Below are 26265 nucleotides of genomic sequence, written 5' to 3'. Positions count from 1 at the left end.
AATACTTCCGTGTATATTTCCTAAGCACAGGATGTTCATTTATGTAATCACCTTGAGTGCAGTTATCAAGTTCAAGAAATTAAACATCGATATAAAGCTGCATTCTGTATTCCAGTTTTTTCTTATGTCCCAATAATGTCTTTTTGAGCCCTTTCTCCTCCATTCTCAGATCCTATCCAGTATTATGTATAGCACTTGTCATTATCTCTTTAGTTTCTCTTTCTTTCCTTTTTTTTTTTAAAGTTGTGGAAACATATATGACATAAATCTTCTTCCAGTTTCTCCCAAGGGTATCATTTGGGGGGATTAGTCACATCCCCAGTGTTGCAGTACCTCACTACCATCCATTGCTAGAACTTCCCTTTACCCCAAACAGAAACCCTACATTCATTTTGCATTAACTCCCCATTGCCCCTGCCCCCAGGCCCTAGTAGCCTATACTCTACTTTCTGTCCCTATGAGTTTGCATAATCTCTGATATTTTCTTTGTGGTTACCATAGGGGTCAAATTTAATAACTTAAATCTATAACAATCTCATTTGCAGTGATACCAATTTAACAACTTCAATAGCTTACATAAACTATGTTCCTATACCCCTCTGTCTCCACATCTTTATGTAGTTCTTGTCACAGATTACATATTTATACATTGAGTCTAAAACCATTGATTTATCATTACAATTTATGCATTTGGCTTAGATCCTGTAGAAAGTAAAAACTGCATTTACAAATAAAAAATAAAAGTGTCTAGTGTCCTTTCCTTTCAACCCGGCATATCCCCCTTTTTTGTTAGTTCAGGGACCTGGAGTCTCTCACTCATCTGTAGATGCCGTTGCCCCATGGGCAAGAAATGGTAGAGTTATAAAATCTTTGAGTCAAAAAAATACCAGAGGGTTTCCTAATTCCTTCTTTTTTCCCTGATGGATGAATCTTTCTGAAAGAGTTGTAGGAGTTCTTCCAGCTTTTCTGGAATGCCTCAAAGGGTTAAGGAATGAATTTAACCTCTAGAGGTACAGCCCTCTTCCATTTCAGCAGCTTGGAGTGATAGAAAAGACTCAACCAGCATCCCTCTCGCGTCCATCAGCCCTGCAGGTCTCTTTAAAGCTCTGTGACTTCCCTCTCCCAAGTGGCAGTATCAGGGATGGCTGCCTGGGAATCTGCCCTCCGGCCGGCTTCAGAAACAGGGCAAGGCTGTCTTGACTGGGTTTGTTGCCTCTGACTTTGTGGAGGATGACGCCGAGGTCATTTTTGGAAGGAGTAGGAAGCCAAGGGTCAAAGGATTGGGGCAGCCTCTCTTCCAGTCGGAGTAATCCAAATTTACTAAGAATCGTAACTCACCACCTGAACTACTTTGGAGATCTGAGACACGTCTTTAATATTCTCGAAGCCAGATGTGATACTGGGGTCAATGGACATACCTTGTTTGGAAGAATCCAAAGGAATTAAGGAAGGGTTCCTGCTGTCAAGGATTTCTGAAAGGGATGGAGGGAAAGATTGAGCACACAAGCAGTTGCTATGACCCAGCGTTTATTTAATGCAACATCTCAGAGCCTTAGAAACTCAGGGGGAAGACCAATGAGAACTGTGTTTGTTTTTTTCCAAAGCCATCTTGTTATGTTGCCAATGGGTCAAAAGAGTTCCGTCTCTCCAGAACAATGTCAGAAAACTGCACGCCCATCTCAGCTCTATTGAGAGTGAGCAGGGTACCCTTAAATTAGAAGCCGATATGTGCTTGCTCTCTTGGGGTCTTCTTTTTAAAGGGTAGGGGGAGATCCAGATGGGAAATATTTTCTTTCCCTTACTGTTTTTAAGTAGTGTTCTTTAGTTCAAATTATAACTGAGGCATGCATGTCTATTTATGTGTCTGGTTATTCCTCGTAACTTGAAAACTAATTCTTCCCCCCTTCCCGCAGGTCAGCCAGCAGACATGATGACCATCAAGGCCTTCCAGCTGGTCGCCGCCGTGGAGCGGGAGCTGCTGATGCGCGACAAAGATCGCTTCAACATAGAATGCGTCGAGTGCTGTGGGAAGAACCTCTACGTTGGCACCAACGACTGCTTTATTTACCACTTCCTCCTGGAGGAGAAGATCGCGCCCTGCGGGACAGCCACCTTCACTGCCACGAAACAGCTGCACCGACACCTGGGCTCCAAGAAGCCGGTGAATGAGCTGAGGGCCGCGTCGGCCCTCAACAGGCTCCTGGTGCTGTGCGACAACTTCATCACCCTGGTGGACATGAGGGACCTGGAGCCCGTCCCCACGGGGGCCCGAATCAAAGGGGCGGTGACGTTCGCTTTGAACGAGAACCCCGTGAGCGGGGACCCCTTCTGCGTGGAGGTCTGCATCATCTCCGTCAAGCGGAGAACCATCCAGATGTTCCTGGTGTACGAGGACCGGGTCCAGATCGTCAAGGAGGTGTCGACGCCAGAGCAGCCCTTCGCCGTGGCTGTGGACGGCCACTTCCTGTGCCTGGCGCTGACCACTCAGTACATCATCCTGAACTATAACACGGGGGTCTCCCAGGACCTGTTTCCTTACTGCAGCGAGGAGAAGCGCCCGATCGTGAAGCGGATCGGGAGGCAGGAGTTCCTGCTGGCCGGTCCCGGAGGCCTGGGTGAGCACGGGGCTGTAGTGCTGCTCGCCTCCCCCTCTGGCCCACCCCCTTGGGGTTCTCTCTGCTCATTAACACGGGCATCCGCCAATGGTATTTTAGTTGTGAAATACTTTGAAAAGTCTTTGCCAGTAGTGAGGATATGTGGCAAGATATTAACAGAACCGCATAACCAGTGTTGGCTAAAACTTTTTTAGCTTGTTTTCCTGAGTGTGGGGTTAGTGGGACAAAAAGAGGCTAGTCATAGAACTAGTTTTTTGTTGTTTTTTTTTTTAAAGATTTATTTATTTATTAACCCCCTCTCCCAGTTGTCTGCTCTCTGTGTCCATTTGCTGTGTGTTCTTCTGTGGCTGCTTCTATCCTTATCAGCAGCACCGGGAATCTGTGTTTCTTTTTGTTGCGTCATCTTGTTGTATCAGCTCTCCATGTGTGCAGCACCATTCCTGGGCAGGCTGCACTTTCTTTTGCACTGGGCGGCTCTCACGGGGTGCACTCCTTGCGCGTGGGGCTCCCCTCTGCCGGGGTCACCCCTGTGTGGCAGGACACTCCTTGTGCGCATCAGCACTGTGCATGGGCCAGCTCCACGCGGGTCAAGGAGGGTTGAACTGGGTTTGAACCGCAGACCTCCCATGTGGTAGGCGGATGCCCTATCCACTGGGCCAAGTCCGCTTCCCAGAACTGGTTTTATTTTATGCTAAACTGGAGCTTGAAAATGGTCTGGGGGGAAATTCCTTTAAATAAGTAACTACAAATAAAAATCTATAAGACTTTCCTATAAGATTTTGCTCTGTGGGTAGACTTGACAGTTGATGGTTTTTACTCTTCGTTCGAGAAAGGATTTGAGGTGGCTCTTTTACAATTATTTTCAAATTTGGAGACTTCAGTGTTATGCCTATAATTTTCTCTTTTATTTTCTCCAGGTTCATCCCACCAAAAAGTTTTTAGTAGCTAGTTCCTTAAAAGGGAACAAGCCAAAAGGGTAGTAATGCAAAATACCAGAAATCTGTTGACTTTTATAAAGGATATTTATTTGGGTAGGAGCTTACAGTTACCAGGCCATAGAGCATTAGTTACTTCCCTCACCAAAGTCTGTTGCCATGTGTTGGAGCAAGATGGGTGCCAACATCTGCGAGGGTTCAGGCTTCCTGGGTTCCTCTCTTCCCAGGGCTGGCTTCTCTTTCCTCACAACCAAGCTCCTCTGTGTGCTTATTTCCTGGGGTCTCCAGCTCAAGATTCCAGCCTCAAAACTCAACAGCCAAACTCCAGCTCTGTCCTTTGCCATGTCTTTTATCTGTGAGTCCTCACCCATCTAGGGGTGGGGACTCAACACCCTACTGACGTGGCCCAATCAAAGCCCTAATCATAATTTAATCATGCCCACATAGAGACCAGTTTACAAATAAACCAATATTTCTTCTTGGAATTCATCAATAAACTGCTCCAGGGACTTCGACCATTCTAGTATGGCTTTAGCCAGTTCTGTGGATAGCCTTGTCACTGTTGAGAACTGGGACTTAACTCTCGTATGTCTTCTAGTCACCGGTGGCGCCTTTTAGAATTAGTGTGTATGTAAATGTCACAGGGTGCTGGTGGTAGTAAATAGTGAATGCCTTTAAATACTGATGTTCTTTCACCCTAGAGAGCTTTTTTTGTGCATGGGGACACTTTCCCATATATTTTCTTTCTCTCTTTCCCTCTTTCCCTCTTTCTCTCTCTCTCTCTTTCTCTTTCTTTCATTTAGTGGCAATACACTTTTTTTAAAAAGAAGGTTTAGATTACATAAGTGTTACATCAGAAATATAGGGTATTCCCATATACCCCCTCTCCTTCTCCCCCACTTTCCCACATTAACAAATCTTTCACTAGTGTGGTACATTTGTTACAATTGATGAATACGTGTTGAAGCATTGCTACTACCCGTGGTCTATAGTTTACATTATAGTTTATACTTTGCCCTGCACAATTTTATAGGTTTTAACAAAATGTGTAATGGCCTGTATCCATCATTGCAATGTCATGCAGGACAATTCCCATGTCCCTAAAATGCCCCATGTTACACCTGTTCTTCCCCCTCCCCTCAGAAACTCTGGTGGCCACTGCCTTTATATCAATGATACAAGTTCTTCCATTGCTAAAATAATAAGTCTCCTTTTGTCCATGGTTGCATTCCCTCCTTATGTTTGTTCATTTCTCAGTCTTGAGGATTTTGGGGTGGTGATGCCCACTCTGTTTCTGATTGAGAGGAGCCATATATTTTCTTGTAATAACAAAATTTCAGATCATGAACTAATGCACAATTTTATTTTTACTGTTTGTAAAAATTTTTTTTCTTTACCCCAACTACCTTTTTCTTAAAAAAAATCCAATTTTTATTATGGAAAAATATATAAGTCTATAAAACAGAATAGCAGAATGAACCCAGTGTACCAATCACCTACCTTCAGCCATCATAAATACTTAGCTAGAAGCTTTAGGTTACAGACCCTTTTTTTTTTTTTAAGGAGGTACTGGGGATTGAGCCCGGGACCTAGTATGTGGGAAGCAGGCTCTCGACTACGGAGTTACACTTGCTCCCTGTACAGACACCTTTAAAAAAAAGAAAACCACAATGGCATCCTTTGTATCTCCTGTTATCATACATATATAGACACACACAAAAATACATACATTTATGTTTAGGTATATGCTCATTTTTCAGTTTGTTTGAGTCAGATTCTAAATAAGTCCTATGCATTGCTATTGATCTATCTGTTAAGTTTCTTTTATCTTTAGTTTCCTCCTCTTTTTTTTTTTTTCTTTAAAATTTTGTTGAAGAAATTGGATCATTTCATCTGTAGTTTCTCACAATCTGACTTTTGATGATTTCTTCATCTTGTTGTGGAATATATCACTTGACTTTTATGTTTCCTGCAAATTGTTAAAGAGGTTTTATTGCCTGTGTTTTCTGGGAAAGGGCAAGATTAATTTTTAGGTGGTGGAATACTTCTACTGTCTTTTATGCTATCAGTAGCTATTGATGATTATTGCCTCAACCCATGAAATCATGGAGCTATTATGTTCCAATTCTACTTGATGTACTAACTGGAACACTTTTCCATGTTGACTATTTGGTTAGCCCCTGATACCTTGTAAAGAAAGGCAGGATGAGGCCATATTCAATAAGGTGATTCCTTCTTTCTTCCAAAAGTTGCTTTTAGAAAGTATCATTATGAACCCATGGTTTTAACCGTGTTTGATGTGTTTCGTTCCATCTTTGCCTGGTGGGAGATTATTCAGGTTGACTCCTGAGTCTCTTGGACATAACCCCACTGCCTTGGTAGCTTCCTTGCCTTCTGGTATGCCGAGGTACTCCATATTCACTTCCTTCATTTCTTGCCCCTCATCTGGTTTCAGTCATTTCTCCAAGGAGCCCTAATGTTTATAGGCCATGCTCTGGGAATTAGAGGTGCTTATGGTCTGTTGTTTCTAGGCCCTCTCTATAGACAGATCTAGGATACATACATTTTTTAAAGATAAGTTCTATCATGAGATAATATGGACACAACCAATTCAACTCTGGGCTATGGGATATTAACCCCGTGCCACTGTATACCTCTATCTCCTTTCAACCATAACAAAAATCTTCGTTCTCTGCCACCCCAACCTAATTGTTCTTTTGATTTATCCCATGGGACACAAAAGAGAATAACAATACCATCATTACTGTCACACAATATAATTATTGAAAATAGCTTGATTGTTTGCAGTTCTTCTTGTTCTTACAGTATAACCCACAAGGAATGTCTGGTCAAATTTTATGTTTTAATGTCACTTGGAATAGTTCCCTTCTGTGTGGTTATGCCACCAATTGGATATACAATTAGATTGATTTCTTCCCTTTATTTTGGATTTTTAAATTTAAAAATTTATATCAATTTTTTAAATTACAAAAATATTTACTGAAAGTCAGGGCAAGAAACCAAGGTATAGGGAAACGGACTTGGCCCAGTGGTTAGGGCGTCCATCTACCACATGGGAGGTCCCCGGTTCAAACCCCCGGCCTCCTTGACCCATGTGGAGCTGGCCCATGCGCAGTGCTGATGCGCGCAAGGAGTTCCTGCCACGCAGGGGTGTCCCTGGTGTAGGGGAGCCCCACACGCAAGAAGTGCACCCTGTAAGGAGAGCCGCCCAGCGGGAAAGAAAGTGCAGCCTGCCCAGGAATGGCGCCGCCCACACTTCCCGTGCCGCTGACAACAAAAGCGGACAAAGAAACAAGATGCAGCAAATAGACACAGAGAACAGACAACCGGGGGATGGGGGAGAATTAAATAAATCTTTAAAAAAAAAAAAAAAAAAAGAAACCAAGGTATATTCAAGCTTTTTAGCTTATATACTATAAATTTTATCTAGTTTCCCTTTTCCCCATAGATTATCTTTATTTTTATGGCTTATTTTTGCATTTTTATGTTAAAAATATGAACAAATATATAAATATTTGTATTTCCCTCTTTCTTTGATAAATAGCAGCATACTTTTCTCCATCTTGCAGTTTTTTACTTTACAGTACAGAGAGCACTGCATAGTATAATTCAGAGATATTCTTCTTTTGTGTATGTAACTGCATGGTACTCTATTGTGTGATTATGATAGTTTATGTAATCAGAATCTGATATTGGACATTTGGGTTTTTACCAGTTTTATGCAATTAAAAACAGGGAATCTTTTTGTTTTTTTTTCTTTCAGTGTATCTTTGGGAAAATTTTCTAGAAGTGGGATTGCTGAGTCAAAGGTTAAATGCATATGAATTTTGCTAAGAATTGCCAGAGTCCCCACCATAAAGGTTGTAACTCTTTATATTCCCTCCAGCAATGTATGACAGTGCTTGTTTCCCCATAGCTTTGCCAACAAAGTGTGTTGTCAAATTTTTGTGTGTTTGCCAGTCTGGTAAAGAGAAATGGTTTCTCAGTATAGTTTTAGTTTGCATTTCTCCTATTATGAGCAAGGTTGGATGTTTTGTCATATGTTTAAGAGCCATTTGCTTTGCTCCACCTCCACCCCCCACTTTATATGGCTCCCTTATCTGTTTGCTTGTTGTTTTTGCTTATTTGTGCGCATTGTCTGCTTTTTTCTCTCTAGGAGGCATGGGAACCAAACCTGGGACCTTCCATGTGGGACATGGGTGCCCATCCTCTTGAGCCACATCTGCTCCCTGCTCTTTTGTTAGTTTGTTTCTGCTCGCTGTTTTTGCTCAATGTCTGCTTGCTGTTTGTCTTCTTTAGTAAGCACCGGGAACTGAACCCACGACCTCCCATGTGGGAGGTGGGCGCCCAACCGCTTGAGCCACATCCATTCCCCCCTTTGCATTGTTTTTGAGGGTTCTTCGTGTAAAACTTGAGATTCTGATTTGTCTGTTATGTAAGTTGGAAATGTTTGTTCCTAGTTTGTTTTTTACGATACAAAAACTTTCCTTGGGCTTTAATTTCTTTATCATCACATGTATCAACCTTTTCACATATTGCTTCTTGATTGAATCATAATTAGAAAAATTTCCCTCTGTTCTGGATTAGAGAAATTCACCCATGTCTTATGCTAGTACTCATATGGCTTTATTTCCTACAGCGAAGAGTCTTAAGGAATGGATTCAGTTTCATGTTTCCATAAGGCTGCCCAGTTATCCCAACAAACTTATTGAAGAGTCTATCTTCCTCCCTAATTTAAGTTGCTGCCTTTATTTTGTATGCTAATTTATCTTGTGCCATTGGCTCTATCTCTGGATTTTCTGTTTTCTTCCATTAGCCTGTTTGCCTGTTCCTACATGTTTCAGTTATCAAGGCTTTATAGTAAAAACCCTTGACTCCAATATCCCTTTGTTGGGTTTAATGTTAGAATTGAAGGGAAATGGTAGTTATTTTTAGGATGCATTGTCCCCCAATCTGACTCATTCAGTTACAGGGGCATCATGTTAAATAAACCAACCTTCTTTATTGTCGCACTCCTTTTAAATGGAAAGGTCTCTTGTAAAACCCTCTTAGCATTACCGATACACAGGTTCTACATGCAGGAAGTAATCAGCACCTTCATTACATGAGTTCAGAAATTCATAGTTGAAATAAATGACTACAAGGAGTGGAAAAGTGCATTGTGTATTTCCATTTTGTTCACTGCCTTTTTGCCTGAATTTCACTGGAGACAGAGTGTCATGAACAACTGTTCTTACCTTTTTGTTCCAGTTTAAATTTTATTACTTTAAGGAATATGTTGTTGAAATTTTCATGATGTGATTGAATATTATGACTTCTTTAACTCATTCCTTTGATAATGGTTCTAGAAAAAAGCAAATAATCCAGCTCCTTCTCACCTGCCTGTGCACCCTCCCATTCCCCAGCTCAGATAAGGGAGTTGACTGAAATTTAGAGGGTGCACGATTGAAAACAATGGTTTTAAAAGGTGTGCTATTTCCATTTGTTACATTTGCACGTGGACAGCACCTGTACTCCTACAACAGTATGGAAACAATAGAGTTTACCACCCACTTAGCAAGAATATAATTAGTTCAAATCGTGCAACAAATGGGGCCCCCAGGTGGGTGTCAGCAAGTACCCTCTATTCCTGAGTGGCCCCATACTGCTTGACCTGGACTCCCAAATTGCCGCTTACTGCTCTGCTCTTTCATTGTAGGGACCTTCTGCTTTCCTTTTTGAGTGGAAGCCGTTGTTCTTGAGCTCCAGTGCCTGTCTGGGCCTCCACCCAGCACATTTCCCGAGGTTGTGCAGTGGGTGACCACCTAAAGCGGGTCCCGCCACGACCCTGGTTGAACTCCAGTCTCAGCTAGAGCCGCGCTCTGGGTGTCCCCGCGGCTTCACGGAGCCCGGTTGCTGGGCCTGAAGTTCAGCAGTCTTGGGGTGACCCCGGGCTCGCCCCTTGCCTGGCTCGCGGTGCACCAAGTACTTGGGTGAAGATGGTGGCCCTCGGATGGCATGTCCTGCCCCTCTGGGCCCTCTCCAGCTGCAGGGCAAGTGGAGATAGCGCTAACCTTCTTTCCTGCGCCGAAGCTCAGTCTCACTCTCAGGGTCTTAATACATCCGGGGGTGCACCGAGTGCTTCTCTCCACCAGCATTTTTCAATGCTGTTTGAATACTATTGGCAGGTTAACTCGAATTTTAATAACGTCCTCTCTGCTGCCGTAAGAATGAATGGAAAGGCCATACTTGGTGCCATTGGTCAGGAGTATTCTCCACTTCTGGACCAGAACCAGACCACCCAGTTACCCAGTCTGCCCTTTACGGCCTTAGGCACTCGGTGTACTTATCCCATGTTTTCATTGAACTTGTTGACGTATTACCCACTTGGCTTACCTTCATGCTCAAAACAAAATGAAAACCAAAGGCCCCTGCCCAAGTCAGAAGTGTCCTTCCATGCTGGTCTGCAGAGATATTTTCTCTTGCTTCATCTTGGATCCTTCTCTGTTGTTTTTTGGCTTTCGTTGGACAGTTCATGCCCCTGGAGAAGAATGTTGACGTCCTCCGAGAAGGCACTTCCGCTGCGGACTCCCCTCTTCCAGAAGTCCCTGAGCTCCAGGTCACCCAACCCCCAATTTTGTGTCCTAACTAGCCCTGCATCCTGATCCCTGTTGTCTTTTTAGAGCCAGCCCAGTTCTCCTGACCCACCGGATTCAAAGCTGCATGTGCCCTTAATTCACCCTTTCTCTTGCCTGCAGTGAGTCAGATGGCAGGTGGACCTCGGGAGGTTATTACACGGCTCTGTGACCTCCTCTGTCGTGTCTGAACCCGTTCCGCTTAGAGAGGCCTCCAGTAGTAGGATTAAGACCCACCCTGATTGACCGGGGCGGTTCTTTAACAAAAGCAGCCTTGTCAAAAGGTCCTACACCCACAGAATGCATTTAATTTAAGGACATGTTTTAATGGGGTTCACTCCGCTTCAAACCCCAGGCGGTACTGACACCTTAACAGGATGAAGTCTTCCAATCCACGCACAGGAAACAACTTTCTGTTTATTTAGGTCATCTTTAATTTTTTTTCAGCCGTGTTTGTGGTTTTCCTTGTACAAGTCCTTTACATCCTTGGTTAAATTTATTCTTTAGATTCTTCAATTTATTCTTTAGTTCCTATTATAACTAAAAGAGTTGTTTTCTTGATTTCCTTTTTGGATTGTTGCTGGTGTACAGAAACACTACTGTCTTGTATGTTGATCTTGTATCTCTTTTATACCTTTCTTGTTTCTTTAAAGATTTATTTATTTATTTTCCCCCTGATGTGGAGAGAGGTTCCCTGTCAATTGTGCTACCTCAGTTCCTGGTTTCTGTTGCGTTTCGCCTTGACTCTCCTCTTGTCTCTCTTTTGATGCATCATCATCTTGCTGCATGACTCATTGGCACGGGCACTGGCTCATCACGTGGGCACTTGCACTCACCACGCAGGCACTCGTGCGGGCACTGGCTTGCCATGTGGGCACTTTCTCTTCTTCTTTTTCACCAGGAGGCCCCAGGGATCGAATCCAGGTGCTCCCATATGGTAGGCGGAAGCCCTATCACTTGAGCCACATCCACTTCCCTCCTACCTTTCTTATGGTATATAGTTTATGTTTGATTTATATTTCTTGTGTGATAATTATAGTTTATATTTATATTTCTTGTGTGATGATTACTTTTGTATTTGCCTTAACCCCCTCACCATATGTGAGTTCTTGAATATCTCAGCTTCTTTATTTCTCTGTACTGTACTGTTCTATTTACTATATAGAACCTAGTAAATGTTTATTGAGTTTAAATTGAAGTACAATATGCTTATTTCTAGGTTTGTATGTACTTATTTATTTTTTAAGGTTTATTTTTTATTTATTTCTCTCCCTTTCCCCCTCCCCCAGTTGTCTGCTCCTCTGTGTCCATTCGCTGTGTGTTCTTCTGTGACCGCTTCTATCCTTATCAGTGGCACCGGGAATCTGTGTTTCTTTTTTTGTTGCGTCATCTTGCTGTGTTAGCTCTCTGTGTGTGCAGCGCCATTCTTGGGCAGGCCGCACTTTCTTTCGGGCTGGGTGGCTCTCCTTACAGGGCGTGCTACGCAGGGGACACCCTGCGTGGCATGGCACTCCTTGCGTGCATCAGCACTGTGCATGGGCCAGCTCCCATGTGGACCTCCCGTGTGGTAGGTGGCGTCATATGCATTGGGCTGAGTCCGCTTTCCTGTCTTATTTATTAAATGTTCCTGATGACTTAACCCAAAGCCATATACAATACTCTTTTGAAATATTATCCTCAATTTTATACTATTTTTTAAAATGTTGTAATGATCATTCTTATATGTATCAGTTTATGAAATGTGTTTCCATTGGATAGATTTAAAAATAGAATTACCACATTAAAGTAAAAATGTATATTCATAATGTCCCAATACTGGGTGTATTAGTCAGCCAAAGGGGTACTGATGCAAAATACCAGAAATCTATTGGCTTTTATAAAAGGATATTTATATGGGGTAGAAGCTTACAGTTACCAGGCCATAAAGCGTGAGTTACTTCCCTCACCAAAGTTTTTTGCAACGTGTTGGGGCTAGATGGCTGCCGACGTCTGCCAAGAGTTCAGGCTTCCTTTGTTCCTCCTTCCTGGGGCTCTGTTTCTCTCCAGGCTCGGCTGCTGTGCTCACTCCACAAGGGCAGCTATAGACTATCAGGCAAACGTCTCTGTCTCTCTCCCTGGGACTTCTGCCATATCTAAGGAGCACTCTCTATTCCTCTGTGATCTCTGTGTGTTCACTTCCTGGGATCCAGCTCAAAACTCCAACCAACTCCTCTGTTCTGTTGTGTAGTTTTATGATCAAGGGGCTGGGGACTCAACACCCTACGGACGGGGCCCAATCAAGGCCCTAATCATAATTTAATCACACTCAAGTACAGACCAGTTTACAAACATAATCCAATAACTATTTTTCAAATTCATGAACAATGCCAAACTACTACACTGGGTATTACCAGTTCTAAGACTTAGCCAATCTGATGGGTAAATTTTATTTTTTACTTTTTAAAATTTGTGTTTCCCTGGTTACTAATTGGAATCTCTTCATATATTTTATTAGCCATTTGCATTTTGTCATCTGTGAATTGTCAGTTCATATCTTTTGTCTATCTTTCTATTGAGTTGTTAGTCCATTTATTGATTTTGAAGATTTTAAAGGATCAAAAAGGAAATATTTAATGTGGAAGAATGATTCACATTAAGCCACTGTGACTCCTGACTGGTAGCCACAGATTCTCTCTCTCTCTCTCACGTACTCTCATTCATAAGGTTCTTTGTTCTGTCATCTTGACAGTTTCTCATTTCTGCTACTTAAAATGCAGAGAGCCAAAATTTAAACCGTCAAGTGGGACCAAACAATTATTAAAATGCAGTATGTTTTGTAGCAAGATCCTCAGAATATGTTATGCAGGAGCAAGATGGACTCACATATGCGTGAGATACCACATATGTCTCAAGAACAGCCTAATTTAGAGGAAAAGGGTTATGTTCCAGTTTTAGTAACCACAGAAAACTTAGCAGGGTTGTTGATTTCAAGTTTAGGAATTTTGCTCATATGGTGTATTTTAAATACTCCGCATTGTAAAGTGATCTCCATATCTTTCTCTCTGTGTCCACCCTGCCTCCCTTTCTCTGTTGTGTAGAGTAAAAACCATTTATCTTCGGCAGCAGCAGGCTGCTTTTAAAGGCATTTTATGTCAACTCATTTGAAAATTGCATTAAAATGGATTGTCTTTGCTAGGTGATTGTATTAGTTTTCCTCTCTACCTCTCTCCCCTATGCTTGGTAATATCCTTGGCGGAATGTATACAGCTATTTGGAAGTGGCAAGCTTAGTGCTTTATGAACACAATAAGCTGTCATTTAATTATTATTGACAAATACTTAATAGCAGTCCATCTTTTTATTCCCCCCACCCCAGGTACCGAGGCCAGGCATTAAACCTGGGACCTCATATATGGGAAGCCACAGCTCAACCACTGAGCTTTACCGGCTCCCCCCCAAAGTTGATTTTTTGGTTTGTTTTTTTGTTTTTAGGAGGCACCGGGGACCGAGCCTGAGACTTCATACATGGGAAGCAGGCGCTCAATCTCTGAGATATGCCTACTCACCAGCAGTCCATCTTGAATTGCAAAATTTGTTCTATCCTTGTGTTATAGAGTATGTATAGCCAAAATTAGACTTAAACTCTGAACATTGAGAATTCCTGGTAGAGCACCTAGGAAAGCACCTCGTCTATAGTAGTCCTCAGTTGATACTTGTTAAGTGACTGTATAAGGAAAAACTGTAACTTAGAGATGCAAACCAGTTGGAGAACTGAAGATGAACGAAAAGTATGAAGCTTCTTAAATTGTTTGAAAGTAACATATTCTGTACATGTGAGGATGTCTGCTTTGTAAACCTTCTTGTGGATACATGCAAACATTTTCAACCTCATTTTTAATTGGAAGTCAATATAAGGAGTGAATTCTGGGTAGGATAGTTCCCTTCACAAAAGTGAAGCCACAAAGGGGTCTTCAAACATGGACCATCTTATATTTCCTCTCTTGAACTAAAAGGCTGCACGGGAAATTTGATGGGGGGAGTCTCCTGGATTCAGACACAGCTACAGAAAAAAGGACCACAGTCCTCTGAAGTCCTGACTAGCTCCTCTGTTTCTCTTCACAGGCATGTTCGCAACCGTTGCAGGCATCTCCCAGCGTGCCCCAGTGCACTGGTCAGAGAATGTGATTGGGGCAGCCGTGTGCTTTCCGTACGTCATCGCCCTGGACGACGAGTTCATCACGGTCCACAGCATGTTGGACCAGCAGCAGAAGCAGACCCTGCCCTTCAAGGAAGGCCACATCCTCCAGGACTTTGAAGGTACGCGTTCATTTAGGAGGCTTAACGAAACGTGCTCGTCTGGCCTTTCATGAGGATATTTCTTTAAGTGTTATGAAGGGCCCCCTCGGAATGGGCACGGTGCTAAGCACGGAGATACGCAGAGAGTGTACCGTTTCTGCACATCAGGGACCTCAGGGCTAATAGGGAGCTGGACGTTTAAACAAATTTCCCATGCAGCCTTTTAGTTCCCCCTTGGGATAGCAAAGGGGGAAGTAGTTCCCTGTGCTGTCAGGGCAGGCTTCCCCACGGAGGCGGTGTTTGACCCAAACCTTTAAGGATGAGTAGGAGTTAGCCAAGCAGGTGTGTTGTGAAAGAACCTTCAGACAGAGGGAAAGGCGTGTGCAAATCTGCACAAGAGGGAGACCTGGGCTTCAGGCCTTGCGGGCAGTGGTGTGGCTGTGGTGCAAGGCGTTGGTGGAGGAGCGACATCAGGTGTGGCCGGAGAGCCGGCCAGAGCATCCCGGGAAGGGACTTGATCCTGTATGTGATGGCAAGCCAGTTGAGGGCTTTATTTTACTTTTCGTAAACTATATTATGCACATTTTCAAATGTACAGAAAAGTTGAAAGAAAAAGAAAGTGAACCACCATATGCCATCTGCCTCGATTTAATAACAGTTTAACGTTTTGCTGAACCGTTTGAAAACAGGTTGAAGGCATCATGACATTTAATCCTGAAATACTTAAGCATGCATCTCCTAAGAAGGGCATTTCCCCCCAAACTGCAATGCCATTTTCAGTCCTAAGAGAAATTAACATTAATTTTATAGTGTCATCCAATATCTTGCCCATATTCAAATTTCCTCAGTTGTCCTAAGAATGCCTTCGATTGCTCTTCAAACCAGGATATAATCTAGATTTTTGAATTGCATTTGCTGTTCAAAGATTTTAGTTTACCAAACATTGCCTTGCCTGAGTCAAATGGCTATTGTAGACACTGAGGCTAGAAACTCATAAGACACACAGTCCCCATCAAGGGCGAGATTCCAATTGGGACACCGACACATTTATTACAACAACATATACAATAACACTAGGGAGCTGTGTCTACTTAGTGTGAAAACAGGCACAGGTGTCGTGGAGCCTAGAAGATGAGGACGTAACCCTCCCTAGGTGGGAGCAAGGGGAGGCTTCTTAGAAAAGGTGGTACCAGCGCAGAGGGGACAGAAGCTGGTTTGAGTATTAGAAAACTTACTTTGGTAGTGATGCAGAAGACACATTGTCTAGACAAGAGCCCAGGGCAGGAAGACCAGGAAGACATGGTACTATCCCCAGGCGAGGAAAGACGAGGGCTTAATTAAACCAGGCATTGGGACTGGAGCAGGAGAGCACAAGGGGGCGGGAAAGGCTCACCCCACAGTGTGAATTGTCCCTCACGTGGAAATAAAAGACTGTCCCATCCCTTTCTGTAACGGGAGAAACACTTGCCTTCAGAAGTTTCTCCAGAAGAGACAGAGTGTCACTGAAAAGCTTAGTAGCAGGAGCTGGTTTTGGATTGCAGTTCCCACTCCTCCGTGGACTGTTTGTGTAAGGTCTCATGAGCAAAATGAGGGTAAGTGTTAGCCACAGACCAGCTTAATTTAGAGGACTGTTGGGAATGAATACATTAACACCAGGGAGAAGCGGCTGTGGCTCAATCAGTTGGGCTCCCGTCTACCATATGGGAGGCCCTGGGTTCAAGTCCCAGGGCCTCCTTGTGAAGGCAGGCTCGCCCACACGCCATGGAGAGCCCACTCAGCAAGGTGACACAACAAAAAGAAGGGAGACAAGTGAGAACTCAGAGGAGCCGGCAGCGAATGGACACAAAGCAGACAGCAAGCAAGCCATGGGGGGGCGGGGGCACGGGGATAAATAAATACAGACACAGAAGAACATACAGAGAATGGACACAGAGAGCAGACAGCACACAAAAGTTGTGAGGGGGGTATAAAAAAAAATTAACACCACGATTTTGGAGGTATTTGAATGGCATGAAATATGATCACATTGATTATTCCAAGTATTCTATTATGAGCTTAAGTTTTATGTAAACTAACCTGGTGAGGAAAGAACTTTTTAATCTTAAATGAAATATACCATAACTCTTATTGGTAATTTTCCATGATTGATACCTACAATCTTAATGGACTATATATTTTCAAACTACTACGTATATCAGCATTTCCTGATTTTAAGAAAAGGCCTAAAAGCCTATTTTATACCTTGGAAATGTATAAAATGTAAGTCCTTTTCTGACGGGTGTTGGTATGGGAAGAAGAAAAGGGAAGTGTTATGACTTACAGTTTCTGTAGGAATTCTGTGTTGGGAAAGCTCTGATGAATTTGATCAATAATTCAGATAATTATTTGGTTTGGGGGAAGCCAGGTGTTTTCTTGGAGGCAGTATGTGTTTTTCCTTTCCAACAATAATGAATTTCTTTATAGGAAGAGTGATCGTCGCCACAAGTAAAGGCGTTTACATCTTGGTCCCATTACCTCTGGAAAAACAAATACAGGATCTTCTGGCAAGTCGTAGGGTGGAAGAGGCACTGGTTTTAGCAAAAGGAGCCCGGAGGAACATTCCAAAGGAAAAATTTCAGGTGTGTAATGAACTGTCACGTGAGAAAGCATTTCTGAAGCCATCAGTCAGGAAACATTCATCCTGAACTGACCGTACCGGGCATTCTGCCATGTGCCAGGCCAGGCTGATTGCTTTTTTATCTTTTATTTAATTTTCTCAGCAACTCCAAGGAAGTGATACTGTATCTACATTTTACAGTAAGGAAACAGGTCTCAGAACAATCGAATAGCTTGACTAAGAGTACACAGCTAACAAGGGGAAATGTCAGGTGTGAACCTTCTGACTTAGTCCCAGGACTTGGTATCCTGGGGTATATTTCTCATCACCTTTCTTTTTCAGTGCCCCTTCAGAGAAGAATCAAAGACATAATTCTCAGAAACCAGAAGAGTGAGGTCAGGTTAAGTTTTCTCTAATTTAGAATTTGCACTTGTTGGGATGGGGTTGAACTGAAGTTTAGATTTATATTATCTACAGGAAACGTTTTGCTAGCCATGTTGACAAACTATGTAATACTGCAGAAACACATCTAATAAATTTACCTAGGAGAAAAACTTAATTCACTTAAGCAATGCTAGCTTTAAAATATAATTTGTATGATAAAGATAGTTGATAAAATAATCACCAGTTATTCTTCTCTGATGAAATAAGCTTCCCTAAAAATTGGTTCTCAGTCAACTGTTAGATTAGTTCCTGTTCCTCTATATATTTGAGAATAATTAAAACATAATATTGATCTGTGTACTTGTACTTCATATGAAAATTTAAACTGATAGAGACTTTCATGTAAATAACGACACCTTTGATGGTTATGAATCAGTGAGCTTTTGCACCTGACTATATGATCGTTGCAGAACCAAAACGAAGCATTTTGGCCCTCAGTGTTTCATGCAGCAAAGGGTGGATTCTGAAAGTGAAAGAAGATAGGATATGTAATTTTTGGTTATGGGCTGTGAAGAGGGCATCTTTCCTACATCTTTCCTACATTCCTACATTAAAATATTGATCAAACTTTACATCTTCTTTCCTGGTTTTGATTTAAATAGACTAATATAGTGACATTCAGCAGGGGGCAGCAAAAGCAAAAAGAAGAAAGCTGCTATTTGCTCAGCCCCCATCACTGTGCTGAACACACATGTATTCTTTCAGTTAAACCCCACTGTGACTGAGACGCGATGAGAAGGGAGGAGGACCTGGAGTCTGAGCGCTGGGGTCTGGGGCCGGCCTCGGCTCGGCCTGCCCCAGCTCCCTTTCTCTTCTCTCAAAGCAGCGGCGCTAGTGACGCTGTGGCGGCCCCAGGAGCCGCCGCCCGTAGGCGTGTGCTGGTGGCAGGGCCTGGACGATGCAGTCAGTCCTTAGCATTGTCTTGCCCATGTCCTTGCACACAGTCTGTGTGCACACTTTAAATACACAACATTGGCTTAAGGAGGCTTTCGATTTAACTCGCTCTTCTCTTTTTTTGCCAAAAATAAAGATACGCAGTCAATATTAGATAATATTAGGAGTTATTTGTTCTCTAATCTGATATGTCAGGTTTTTCTATATCTATTAGTTTTTCCCCTTTCTTATCTGCTTCCCGCCTCCTCCCTGTTGCTCCGAACTCATAGGTCCAGCCCTAGAAAAATACCCTTAGAATTATCTTGGGTTTAGTCTATATTCTCGAGTCCCATTGTGACTCCTGGTGCTCACACCCGTCTCATGTTTTGCCTGAATTATTTTTACAGTCTCCCTCTCCACACCGCCTACTGGAATGATCTTTCTAAAATATAGCCCCCACCCCCTTTTTTTTTTAACCAATGATCGGTTGTTGTTTTTTTCTCATTTAACAAGATGTCCAGAAATAACAGGTCCAGGGTGTGAGCAGACAATCAGAGTCACTGGGGATATAGCCCAAGTCTTTTGCTTAAAAACGTGAGTAGTTGCCTGGTTGCCTCAGGGTGAAGTCCACAGCCTTGAAGGCTTCCCACTCTGGCCCACCCACCTTCTCCACTATCCACTCTCCCATCCCTGTCACACACATGCATAAATTCCACGCTCCAGCCTCAAAAGGTCGAGTACGATGGGAACTGACCATTCCTGAGCCCATCCGTATGACAGGCACTTTGTGAGGCATTTAAAAATATTTCTTCTTTAATTCTCTAAACAAGTCAGTAATAACCGATGCCTCTGCCCTCACCCTGGCAACAAAGATGGAAGCGCAGCTGTTTTCCACTGGACGTGAGGCTGGTTAATCAGAGCCAGGCTCGTGAAACCAGTGCTCTTGGTCCTGCGAGCCCTTGCCTCCCCATTCTTGGAATGTGCCATGTCCTTCCACATACTTTTCTGCCCTTCCCCTTTTTCTTTAGTTATTTATACTATTTTCTATCATTGGAGTGTATTTCTGTACTCTATAAGATACTATGTCCACACCTTGCTTAAATAAATCCTCTCTAAAGCCGGGTTCCTGTTCCTCCAGGCAGAACTAATAACTTTTTCCTTTGCACTGCTCCTGTCTCTTCCTTTTTTAATTGCAGAAGTTGTAAGTTTACAGAAAATCATGTACAGTCCTTTGGATTCTTTTTTTTTTTTAGGAAGTACCAGGGATTGAACGCAGTACCTCCTATATGGGAAGCAGGTACTCAACCACTGACTACACCTGCTCCTCGTACCTGATGCTGAAATAGGAAGGAAAAGATTAGTGGATAATTGCAAAGCTTTGAACTGGTGTTCAAAGTCATGATACAATGAATTGTGTAGCAGAAGGTTTTTGCTTTAAAAAGAAACCATATAAGAAATATTAGCCAAAATCAACAAAAAAGGTTTTAGAAATTATTCTTCCCGAATGGGAAGAGTAATTTCTAAAATTACTTTTTTTTTTTTTTAGGAGGTGCCAGTGATAGAGCCCAGGACCTCATATCTGAGAAGGAGGCGGTCAGCCACTGAGCTACACCTCCTCCCCATGTTATATGTTTTTTAAGGTTAGGTATGACTCTTATAATAGTTAAGTACAGGAATTATTTTAATTTTGGGTTGCTTGTGACCACAAGCTAGCTCCTGGGCTTAGAGAAACCAGAAAGGAAAGGAAAGGGGCAAGCAGCTCAGGACAGGCCCTTCACCTTCCCATGCCTTTTTCTTCATTTAAAGCAAGGACTCAGTTGCCTCACTGAAGTCTAACTAGGGGTGGATTTGTCCATTGTAACTGGGGCTGAGATTATAAGAATGTTTCTTCTAAAGATCGAAAAGGGTCAGATCAGAGTTGTTTGGAACTTTAGGAAAACAGGGCTTAAGTTACAGTTAAGGTAAGGTTAGGATGCTATAGAGAAAAAGGCAGTAAAGAGACTTGTGTTTTACAGAAAAAGGCTTGAGCCGTGTACAAAAAAATCTTGATTTGTATCATTTATTGTGAGTAGTATTTATATTGTTTGAGCTCTGAAATGTTTTTTTACATTTCCTCTAAAAAGAGATGTATTTCTATCTATATATAAAGTATAAATCTCTGCTCTCTATATATAAATCTCTAAAGACAAGGATGCCCCTTTCACATGTAACCATGGTGGTATCATCATACCTCCCCCAAATCAGTGATAGTCCCTTCGTGTCATCCAACAGCCAGTGAGCATGCGCATTTCCCAATTGGTTCTATAAAGGTCTTGGTCATTGCATTTTCTTTTCGGAAAATTCCCACAAGGGCCACACAGTCCAGTCACTCTGATTTCAAGTCACGTGGGTCAGTCCTTCTCTGTGTGGTTGTGCCATCAACTGGGGATAGAGCTGTTTCACTTGACTTCTGTTTTTTTAAGGATTAAAGATTGTTTTTATTTTTATTTTAATTTTGCTATATAATTATGTGAAGCAATATATACGTAGTTCAAAAGTCAAGTCAACAAAACAGCATGTATTCAAAGAAGCCTAAACTCTGCTTCTCTCCCTTCACCCTATTCTCTTCTTTCCACCTTTCTTTTTTACTACATGGTTAGTTTGTGTGTTCTCACCACCCACTCCCTCCCTCCTTGTCTGTCTTTCTGTCTATCCAGCTACTTTCATTGGGAGGGTTTGCATTTTTGTTCCAATGGTTACTTTAATAATATCAAATTTGTAAAATCCCTTTGGTTTTCTTTTGTGTGTGTATGTGTGTAGGGGGATGACTGATGTCTATTGGTTACCTACTTTGAGCAGTATTTGAAATTGGCTAGTGTAACCTCTTCTTTTTTTTAATTGTCTTTTTTTTTTTAAAGATATATAGTCACAAAAAATGTTACAATAAAAAATATAAGAGGTTCCCATATACCCCATACCCCACCCCACCCCCACTCCTCCCACATCAACAACTGTTTTATCATTGTGGCACATTCATTCCATTTGGTGAATACCTTTTGGAGCACTGCTGTACTACATGGATAATAGTTTACATTGTAGTTTACACTCTCCCCCAGTCTATTCAGTGGGTTATGGCAGGATATATAATGTCCAGCATCTGTCCCTGCAGTATCATTCAGGACAACTCCAAGTCCTGAAAGTGCCCCCACATCACATCTCTTCTTCCCTCTCCCTGCCCTCAACAACTACCGTGGCCACTGTCTCCACATCAATGGTACAGTTTCTTCCATTGCTGGAGTCACAATAGTTCTATAGTAGAATACCAATAAGTCCACTCTAATCCATATTTTATTCCTCCATCCTGCGGACCCTGAGATGGTGATGTCCACTCCAACTCTGAATCGAGAGGGGTCTTAGATCCCACATGGCTGATGGATATGATTCTCCGGCTTGCAGTTGTAGGTACTCTTGATTCCCTGGTGTAGTGGTTGACCACCTTCATCTCACTGTTAGCTGACCTGGGTAAGTCAAATGAACTGGAGAGTAGGAGTTGCAACCCTGCTGAGGCTGAGGGCCCAGCTGGCACATGAGTATAAACCAACCCCAGCACCAACCACAGGTTCAGTAAAAGTGACAGGACTTAAGAGGCATGTGTAGAGAGGTCGCATCTGATTCCAACTCCATCACACTCAGGAGCACAAATTCCAACGTAGGGCCCACTGACAAGGCACTGAACTCCAGAGCCATCTGCCATGACCATAGAACCTATGTGTCTTCATAGCCCTCTTTACTCTTTCCTTCTTTTCTCCCAGCATCTGTTTTGAAGTAATATCCTTTTATTTCCAGTTAATGTGTGTAAGGCAATGATAAGCAAATTGTATTTTTTGTATAATGGCCCCAAATTCTCCCATTTTTTTATAGTTTTGTTTTTGTTTTTTTAAAAGATTTATTTTATTAATTTCTCTCCCCTTTCCCCCCCACCTGCCCCAGTCGTCTGTTCTCTGTGTCCATTTGCTGCACGTTCTTTTGTCCACTTCTGTTGTTGTCAGTGGCATAGTAATCTGTGTCTCTTTTCGTTAGGTTGTCTTGCTGTGTCAGCTCTCCGTGTGTGCGGTGCCATTCCTGGGCAGGCTGAAAATTTCTTTCATGCTGGGTGGCTCTCCTTATGGGATGCACTCCTTGCACGGTGGGGCCTCCCCTACACGGGGGACACCCCTGCATGGCACAGCACTCCTTGCGCGCATCAGCACTGTGCGTGGGCCAGCTCCACACAAGTCAAGGAGGTCCGGGGTTTGAACCGTAGAACTCCCATGTGGTAGATGGACGTCTGAACCACTGGGCCAAGTCCGCTTCCCTGTTTTTGTTTTAAAGATTTATTTATTTCTCCCCCCTCCCTCCATTGTCTGTTCTCTGTGTCCACTCGCAGTGTTTTCTTCTGTGTCTGCTTGTATTCTTATTAGGTTGCTCTGGGAAGCGATCCTGGGACCTTCCAGAGTGGGAGAGAGGCGATCATTCTCTTGCACCACCACAGCTCCCTGGTCTGCTGCATTTCTTATTGTCTCTCCTCTGTGTCTCTTTTTGTTGCATCATCGTGTTTTGCCAGCTCTCCGCGTGGGCCAGCTCTCCACATGGGCCAGCACTCCTGCATGGGCCAGCACTCTACGTGGGCCAGCTTGCCACACTGGCCAGCTTGCCTTCACTAGGAGGCCCTGGCTGTCGAACCCTGCACCTCCTATATTGTAGGTGGGGACCCAGTTGCTTGAGCCACAACTGCTTCCCTTGATAGTTTTCTTGTCTCTATCTAGATAGATCATATAGTCATCATGTGCTTTCCTGTCCCCTTTCTAATTAACAATTAGTCTTAGTCCTTTAGGCAAATCTATATTGAATGCTCAAAACCAGTCCTTATCTTGAAGTCTCTCCAGGCATTTGGGATTTCTGACACGATCTTCTGGTGCACTTTTCCTTACAGGTACATGGAAACAATGTGCCTGAGCTCTTGTGTGTTGATAACAGTTCTTCTACAGCCTTTAGGCTTGAAGGCCAGTTTGGCTGGATATAAAATCCTTGACTCACATTTTCTGTCAATGAGAAACTTAAATATGTTCCAGCATTATTTTTTGGCATAAAACATTGCCGTCAAAAAGTCTGATGATAATATAAATTCCTTTCCCTTCCTGTGGTTTGGTCCTTTTGCTTAGATGCCCAAAGGATTGTTTTTCTTTTTTCTTTAAAGTCTAATTCCTTGGTTTTTGCACTCACTGGCAAATTGGAGCCCGTGAGGGCCCCTCCCATTTCCTACTGCTTTTCTCACAATGGCCTGCCACACTAACTGGTGGCTGGCTGGGGACTCTTCAGGGCTTGGGGCCTTCCTAAGCGCCATACCTTCTCTTTCCTTTTTCCTACAGTTTCTGTTACCAGTCAGGTCTTGTCATTTTTGGTGATTTGTCTCCAATGGCTCGTATTTTCAAGTTTGTGGGGGTACTTTTTTGCTTAGTTTTATTATAAATGTTGTCAGTAAATTTTTGGTTTTGCTGTTCTACTTTAAAAACTACATTGCCACCATCTTCTCAGATTCCTTTCTTTTAGAACATTTTAAAGTAAATTTTTTGAAAACCCAGAAGCCATTTTTAAAAAATCAGTACATTCATGCACACACCCAACACATCACTCAGGTACACATTTTGCATGACAAAACCAACATAAACAAATTCAAAAGATAATTTGCAAAGTAGGAAAAATATTTGCAGCTTGTAATACAGAAGAGGTCATTTCTCTGTTGCGTGAAGAAAACCTTCAAACAATAAGAAAAAGCTGAATAACCCAAGAGAAATGAATATGAACAGATATTTCATAGAAAACGAAATGCAAATGTCTTGTAAATATCTGAAGAGCTGCTTTGTCTCACATATGAGACACACAAATGAAAAATACACTAATACATTTTTTTATCCATCAGATTGTCAAAGATCAAAAAGTTTGAGAGTACTTTAAGGTGAGGGTATGGGCAACAGCCCCTCTCAATAAATCACTTGTAAGAATATCAGTTGCTCCAACCCTGTGGGAGGGCAGTTTAAGAATATCAAAATCACATTACAATGCCATTTCTTGAAAATTATTTTACAGATCTAATCACAAAAATGCAAAATAATAAATACAGATGTCTCTTCATGGAACTATTGTTTGTATTAAAAAAAAACAACAACCACAATCTAGAAGCCATCAGGAGAGGGAGGTTGAATACAGTAGGTCCAGCAATGGGTTGGAATGCTGTGCAATCAGGAAAAAGAATCAAGGATTTTATGCCCTGGGATGGAAGGCTTTCTATTAGAGAATAAGTTAAAATTTTAAAAATAATAACAACATGGTATCCTACTACTATTAAAATGGGGAGAAAGTATTTGCTTATAAATACATAAAATATCTCTGGAAGGCTACATGAGAAATAAAAACTTGATTACTTCTGGAGGGGAAGTACGGGTGGGAGTACGGGAACTCAAGAGAGACTTTTCACATGTTCCTTTTGGATGTTTTGAATATATTGAGTCTTGTGAATTGAATGTATTACCTCTTTTAAAATTTCAAAAAAGTGCGGAAGAAAAAATACAGGGATGTAATAAAATTTTTAATAGCATGTCTCCTTTTTTACTTTCAGAACATCCTTTTCCTCTCTATAAAAGTGGCCAATATTATTTTACTGTTTCCTTCTATCTCCTTCCGAAAAGTCTGTTCCAAAAGGATTTTATTGTGCAAGCTCCCCCTTTTCTTGCCCCCCACCATTCCCACTTCTGGAATTGACTCTCTCTTCTGCTAGCGTTTATCTATTGCAAACTTTCTTCCAGAGCAGGGCCACCTGGAGTTTACTTTGTAGAACACTCGTTCCTGGATATTAATAGGTACCAGGCGGGAAAAAGGTTCTGTCCTGAAAGATTTAAATTAATTGGGTTTCTTAACTGAAGGATTTCTCAGAGGCTTTAGTGTCCTAGTATTTACTGTGATTCCCTAAGAAGGCTTGTTATTATATTTCTTATTTTTCTGTGAATCCCTAAGAGAGGATATACATACACATTATTTTATGTGTATTTGTATAAAGTATATACAGCATATAATTTTATGTATATACTTTATTATAATTTTATATATTAACATTTACATATGCATACACACACACACCAGTTTACAAACTTATCCGATCACAAAGGATTGCCTTTTAAAGGAGGAGAATCTCAGGAGACTAGGATTCTACTTATTATACTGATTTAGACAATAAATAAGAGTTTTTGGATAAGTAAAGCAACCCATCCTTAAGTATATATTAGAGAGGAAGGTTTGAATCTAGTTAACTGTATAAAATTCACATTGATTTTTGTTCAGAAGGTTGTCTCTTCTTAGTTTTACAAGACTGCTACTCCTGCGTGTCCCCGAGTTTCTAGGCATTAGGCTGTCTTCTTTGCATCTGTCTGGTTTCTGAGACTGTATTTGTGGTTTGCCTTCCAAGCCTGGCATTTGTTCTCAGGGAGGGGGAAATACCCGGTGCCCAGCTTTCCTTGAGATAAACCCACTGGCAAGGGTGAGGTATTTGCTCCTTACTCTATAACTGCCTTTTGGGATCCAAGTCTAATCCTAGAAGTAGACTTTGCAGCTTGTGAAAGAATCTCTTTTTCTATTGGAAGACTTCTAGAATAGGTCTCACCCTGTCTTTATAACCTAACACCTCAGTTGTCTCCTAATACCATAGGAGGGGTATGATGTCACCTCAACCCCCTACTCGGGCCACCCAGATTAAGGAACCACCCTAGGAGAAAGTCCCAAGAGAAGGGAGGCCCAGGAAAGAACCAGAGGCAGTGCCAGTGCTCTAGTCCCTTAAGTCCAGATTCTTCCAGTGTGTGTGTTTATCCCGCTTGACCTGTAGAT

General features: G+C 42.2%; 1 protein-coding gene across 5 annotated transcripts in view; it reads left to right on the top strand.

Moving 5' to 3' along the window:
- The window catches only part of TGFBRAP1 (transforming growth factor beta receptor associated protein 1), an 85706-nt gene that overhangs the window by 35105 nt on the left and 24336 nt on the right, over nucleotides 1-26265 (top strand). For all 5 annotated transcript variants that reach the window (XM_058278272.1, XM_058278270.2, XM_058278271.2 and 2 more), the window contains 3 exons: nucleotides 1914-2615; nucleotides 14286-14480; nucleotides 16923-17077. In XM_058278272.1, the coding sequence (XP_058134255.1) occupies nucleotides 1928-2615; nucleotides 14286-14480; nucleotides 16923-17077 (1038 nt within the window). In that variant the 5' untranslated portion in view covers nucleotides 1914-1927. The remainder of the gene's footprint in view (nucleotides 1-1913; nucleotides 2616-14285; nucleotides 14481-16922; nucleotides 17078-26265) is intronic.

Source organism: Dasypus novemcinctus, chromosome 17 (assembly GCF_030445035.2).
Source record: "Dasypus novemcinctus isolate mDasNov1 chromosome 17, mDasNov1.1.hap2, whole genome shotgun sequence".
Lineage (NCBI taxonomy): Eukaryota > Metazoa > Chordata > Mammalia > Cingulata > Dasypodidae > Dasypus > Dasypus novemcinctus.
Note: the sequence above shows the minus strand (reverse complement) of the source record. Positions and strands in the feature narration are given on the sequence as shown.